Source organism: Tasmannia lanceolata, unplaced genomic scaffold, assembly GCF_043159265.1.
Source record: "Tasmannia lanceolata isolate RefF3 unplaced genomic scaffold, GAP_Taslan_0.1 ptg000016l, whole genome shotgun sequence".
Lineage (NCBI taxonomy): Eukaryota > Viridiplantae > Streptophyta > Magnoliopsida > Canellales > Winteraceae > Tasmannia > Tasmannia lanceolata.
Window position 1 is genome coordinate 18,040,331 of NW_027518693.1, and position 6,000 is coordinate 18,046,330.

The following is a 6,000-nucleotide window of genomic DNA, read 5'->3' on the forward strand; positions in this document are numbered from 1 at the left end:
GTGATTTCGGAAGACAGCTTCACGGATGGCTGGATTTTTCTTTTAGCTTCACGGATGGCTGGATTTTTCTTTTAATGGCATAGACGGATTATGTTTCCATGATGAAAAAGAAAAAGAGTTTGGAAAAATACTAAGAATTGATTCGTAGTCTCCCATCTTTGCCTACTTGGTCACATCCTCAAAATGCAAAATTGGTATTTTGGGAGCTATGATTTCTTGTAGGTAACATCAACAAACGACCATGGGCCCACATGAATGTGTATCAAATCCCCAGATGTCATGGTGGTTCAACAATCAGACACATGAGAATTAGAAGTTTTTTGTGGTTACGTCAAAAGAAAACCATTGAGCAACAATTGGTGGACAACCCATCAGTCCCAATATAAAACTTGTAAAGTAGGTAGTGGAAATCGACCAAGAAAACCAGAGGATGCAGAATGTGTAGTAAAAATGAAACGGGAAAACGAGATGTAGTTGTTACGTGGTCACGAGAGGCCATAATTTTGATAATTTCCATCATTTTGATACAAAAGAAGGGTATTTTAGTCCTATATTTGTAGGCCATAGGTGATCCAAGAGAAGGAATATCAAGCGATCGGCTATGGAAGCTGCTTGCGGTTGGCTTCCCATCTCTCATGGCCTCCTATAAGTGACTTCCTGTGTAAAAGTAATCGTAAAAGTTTTGGTTGTTAGACCCCTCTCTGCAGCTTGTGGATGTTGTAGAGAGGAGAATAAGGAAGCAGATGGTGACCTGGGTTGTTTTGGTTGGTGGAGAAGAGAGGAGAGAAGAGAACCATTACATGGTAGAATTGGGGGGAAGAGAGAGAGAGAGAGAGAGAGAGAGAGAGAGAGAGATAAGTGGCCGGTTAGGAGCTAATTGAGTGGGAAAACATGTAAAGGTAGCGGTAGATGGAAAAAGAGGGGGTGGATTTATCATCTCCCTTTATAGTACAATTCACGTTTTTTTAACATTGAAGGATAGGAAGAATATTAGCTGCGCATATAAAAAATATCAACATACGAGAAGAACCTGCATTTTAGTTTGTCTAATGCTTGTTTGCACAGCTGAAGCAATCCATTTAACTTGATAACAGCAACACAGTATCATGGAAGTGGCCTTGTAAGCGATTTGTCTTTCTCTAAGCAGATTGTGTGTCGTGTCCTACTTGATCTTACAGTTTTACTAAAGAGATAACGAGCGATGTCCTTAACATTCCCTAATCTACATTCCACTTGTTACTTCAAATCCAATTGTCCTGTTAACTCGTGAGGCTAAATTGTCATGCATAAGCATTCATTCAAATGACCTCCAACCATAATCAAGGCACTCATATAAAATTCTTGATAGCCCTAATGAATAGAAGTATCCAAATAGCACTGCATTGTAATGTAAGTGTGTAATCATCCACTACCTACTTACGTATTTTGAACGAAAGGGGTAAGAAACATTACATCTTTTTTTTCAGATAATCACAAGAGAGTTTATAATGCTTCACATAAGGGAAGCAATTTCTTTCATGCTCATAGATAGGCTACTGTCCCTGCTGATCATTTAACAAAAGAGGGTAATGTTGGGAATACATTAGAGGTGGGGCAATCTCTGCCCCTGCTATAAACTCCTCTCTTCTCAATAAACTCTCATCATTTAGAAAACTCAATAAATAAACCCATATCACATTACTGTCAATCAAGTTCCCAATTTCTCAACTCCTACATTAACATGAAAATTCATCATCCCCAAAAAAAATCATATTCCAGACCAATTTTAAGAAAAGCCCACATATATCCACCATTCCATTCAATTAAGGATCCTAAAACAAGCAAAAAAAATTCAAGAAACTAATGAATCAAACAAACCCACCTCATCAAGATGCCGTTTCCCAGGGACCCACGAGGCAGAATCCGCAACATCGACAGAACCAAATTCACCAATCGTACCATCATCGACCTCCTCGATTCCGCCACCACTGCTTCCATTACTGCTTCCCCTTCCTCCTGCATACCCACTGCTACTAGGGCTTGACAGGGCCTCTATGTCAGGCTCCGAATTCTCCCTCCAAACACCATCAGAAGAACCTTTCCGGACCTCTTCTCGGATCCGGATAGGAGAATCCGGACCCTCCTCTTCGATTTCATTATCTAGAGTTCCGTTCACGCCACTGCTCGAACCGTGGGAATTTGCAGCTTCTTCCTCGGCATTTTCAGATTCGTCCAAGCTGAGAGATTTAAATTGATTCTCGGATGATTCGTGAGGGTTAGGGTTTTGGTCGTTCGAGGTGAGAGATTTCAAGTGATCTTCGGAGAATTCGTGAGGGTTAGGGTTAGGGTTTTGGTTTTGGACGGAGAGTGGAGGGTTGGAATCCGAATCGGAGGCCATAGGTTTTTGAGAGAGAGGGAGAGAGAGGAATGAGGTTTTAGGGTTTGGTGGGAGATTTTAGGGTTTTGATTCTTTGAGTAGAGAGGGGGAAAGAGAGAAAAAGTGCAGCTGTTGTTCGTTGTGAGGAGTAATGGGAGAATGGACAACGGTTTGACTGGTAGATTGGTTAACGTCGTCGTACTACCGTCTTCCGTTCCGTTTCTATTCCGTCGTGTTGAAACGTGGTTTTAAGATTGTGACTCACCACTCGAGCAACGGGTCGGGACAATTTTCATGTTGAAGGATCCGACCCAATCTCGAGTCAGGTCTAAGTTGAGAAGAGGAATGCTAGACTGAAGGGCGCCCTTGCAAAAATGGGCTCAAAGGCCACGCCCCCATTGGTTGCAAGCAAGGTTTTAAATTTCGGTTTCGGTACCGATTTCGGACCCCATCAAAATCTGAAATTTCGGACCAAAATTCCGAAATTCATGCCGAAATTTTGTAACAAATTTTTTTTTTATATAAAAAAAAATGACATTTAATCCAAATTTCGGACCGAATTTACCAAAATTTTAGCCAAAATTTTGAATTTCGGGAAATTTTGGTTTCGTTCCCCACCGAAATCCGAAATTTAAAACCATAGTTCATCATATTTTTGCAAGGGCGCCTTGCAGCCCATTTTTGCAAGGGCTCCATCATATTTTTGCAGGTCACCATCATATTTTTATAATGGTGACTTGCAACCAATGGGGGCGGCCTTTCAGCCCATTTTTGCAAGGGCGCCCCTGAGTTTAGAATTCGTCAAGCTTATAGAAAAAATAAATAAATAAAACCCATGGGCATGTCTTGCGGCTAGGATTTTTTTTTTTTCATAATAAATTAGTGTCACCAAGGCTATACTGGCTTCTAAATTTATTTATTTTCCATGATAAATCGGTATCTCCAAGTGGTGAGAGAGGGGTAGGGCAGTTGGAGAAGGAGAGACTTTTGAGAGGGCACAATCGAGATCGGTGTAGGTAAGTGGCTAAAAATCAGGAAAATGCTGATCATATTTTGAGTATTGTTTTTGTTTCGTTATTTTTTGCCATTTCTATCACATGGAGATGCTAGTTTCTTGTATTTTGATTCTTGATTTTAAGTCACGTCAAACATACCCCAAGTGGTGAAAGAAGGGTAGGGCAGGTGGGAGGAGAGAGATTTGAGAGGGCACCTGATATGAGAGTGAGAAGGGATCATGAAACAAAAAAAATTACTCAAAATTTAACTTCAGGCTCTGTTCACTTGCGTTCCCTGGAAAGCAAATCCCTGGAAAACAGCTTCTTTTTTCCCTGGAAAGCTAAAATTCTACTGTTCACTTGCTTTCCAGGGCTAAAGAGTACACATGTGGAATATTTGCAAAAAAGCCAAAAATGACATGGAAAAGCCCATTTTCCCCCCTTTCAGGATTCCTTTTCCTTACTACTTTGGTGGGATTTGCTTTCCCAGGAAAACTAGTTAAAAAAGGTGGGCAAGCATTTTTCTCGGGAAAACCTTTTCCTGCGCAATTGAACAGTCTAGGAAAATATTTTCCTGCACATATTTCCCGGATTTCTTTTCCTAATGCCACGTCAGATTCCCGGTAAACCTTTTCTTTTCCTTTCCAGGAAAACAAGTGAACAGAGCCTCAAAGAAAAAACCCTAACACTCCTCTCTTACCACGACTAACGTCCCTCCACTTCTCCTTTCTCCTATCTCCTTCATTCCTCTAAACTCTAAGTGAAAAGTGTGAGTTACATCAGAGATAGGAGAAGAATTACCAAAACTGAAACTGTCAGTTGAATCTCTGCTTGCACTAATGGCACATCATTTATAACGCGCATTCTCAACATAAAATTATTGTAGATGGAAAACCCAACCTGATGAAAGAAACAATCTCAGGTAACTGACCCTATCCAACCCGAGATAGTTTCTCAGCGAAAATTTTGACTAGTACCCCCTCGAGTTGCAACTCTACTATACATTACTGCATAGTGGGTCCCACTTTTTATTGATCTCAATACATTACCATGCAATCGTAACATTAGATAATATAGCTACAAAAAGTATACACTATGTTCGGTTAAGATTGGACAATTGGCTTGATTTTTGAGTCAGAGGAGATCCAAAGCAAGGAGTATCAAGTGACCTGTTATTAAGGGATCCACCTATGTCTCGGTCACAATCCCTTTTAGAACCCTTATTACTATTCACCTCCTACTTATGTTATACAGGGCACGTTAGCTCTATTATCGTTAAAGCAAGAAAGCCCTTGTTAGCATGGTACGCACCTTATTGTTCTTGAAGCAAGCAACCAGCCCTATCAAGCCCTGGTTAGTATGGTAGGCACCTTTGTTTGTACCTATGGGTAATACGAGAGCCAATCTCCCAAGCCTAATTTAAGCAATAAGATGAGTTGGCAACTATAGAAGCGGTTTAGGAGCACTTGCAACATACTGATAAGGGCTAACCCCTGCGCTAATGTGGATCCATAAGCATATCAAAACCTTTTTTAGTATTGAGTGAAGTTTGCTTGCTGCTTAGGAATTAGGAATAGGAGAGGAAAGAGGAAAGAAACGTGAGAGAGATGGAGGGGGATATCTTTGAAACAATAAATGGGGAAAATGAAATGTTGTGTGGTTTTGCCCCTCGTGAATAGGCATAAATGAAGAAGAAATATAAAAGGTATTTTTGCATATTGGCACCCTCACTTCTTCGGACCTAGGACGCATCAACAGATTTTAGGGTGGAGTGGAGGGAGATTCTCTCACCCTTAACAAAATCATACATCTCATCTTAATATCCCTCATCTACTCCATTAATTTCCTTTTATTTTTGGTAATTAATGAAACCCCTTTCAATTAATCATGCACCATTAAGTTACTAATTTTTTTTAAGGGCGATGAATTCATCCCCTTTCTCTCCAGTTTTTGCCCTCTTTTACCCATCTTTACCGTTCACAGCCAAGTAGCAGAGGAAAACCACTAGCAGCTAGGGTTAAGGCCTCTGAAAATGCCGTAATCAGCCGTGGATTCTTGATACTTATTTTATCTGGGGGCGAATCTATCATTCCATTTTTATAAATGTTGTTACTAATTCTCTCTTTGCTGTTATTAATTCTCTATTTGATGAGAGAACCACGCATAATGCATAATGCATAATGCATAATGACCAATGAGGTGGATGGTCAGCATTATACTCTCGATTGAATTAGACTATAATATAATCGATTATCATATCACTAAATCAGTTGGCAGATATCTTCATGAAGGCTAAGGCACGTGCAAGATAAAACTTTTTTATTTGCAAATTGATGCTGTCCGATCCGAAGCATCAGATTTAAGGAGTGAAAAGATAATAATCAACCCGAACCCAACCCAATTTTATGGTAAAAGATCAATCTGAATTCCCAAATATAGACCTGAGTTGCACCCAAGCCCAGGGTTTATTCAAGATAAAACAAGCAAATTAAGATATAGACAATCCAGGGGTAGCTTATCCAAGGATTTCATTTCCATGGATAAACTTGGAAGTTGATATTTGCAGCCCTAAAATGAGATGATGTGGCTAAGATATAATTTAAATTTAATTTCGATAAAAATTAGAGAAGTAATAAAGAAGATCATACC

General features: G+C 39.9%; 1 protein-coding gene across 1 annotated transcript in view; it reads right to left on the minus strand.

Moving 5' to 3' along the window:
- Window positions 1-2,530, minus strand: part of LOC143849131 (SAND family protein) — a 28,645-nt gene extending 26,115 nt beyond the window's left edge. The window contains exon 1 of the mRNA XM_077358179.1: window positions 1,862-2,530. Coding sequence (XP_077214294.1) covers window positions 1,862-2,377 — 516 coding nt within the window. The 5' untranslated portion in view covers window positions 2,378-2,530. The remainder of the gene's footprint in view (window positions 1-1,861) is intronic.
- Window positions 2,531-6,000: the final 3,470 nt, after the last annotated feature.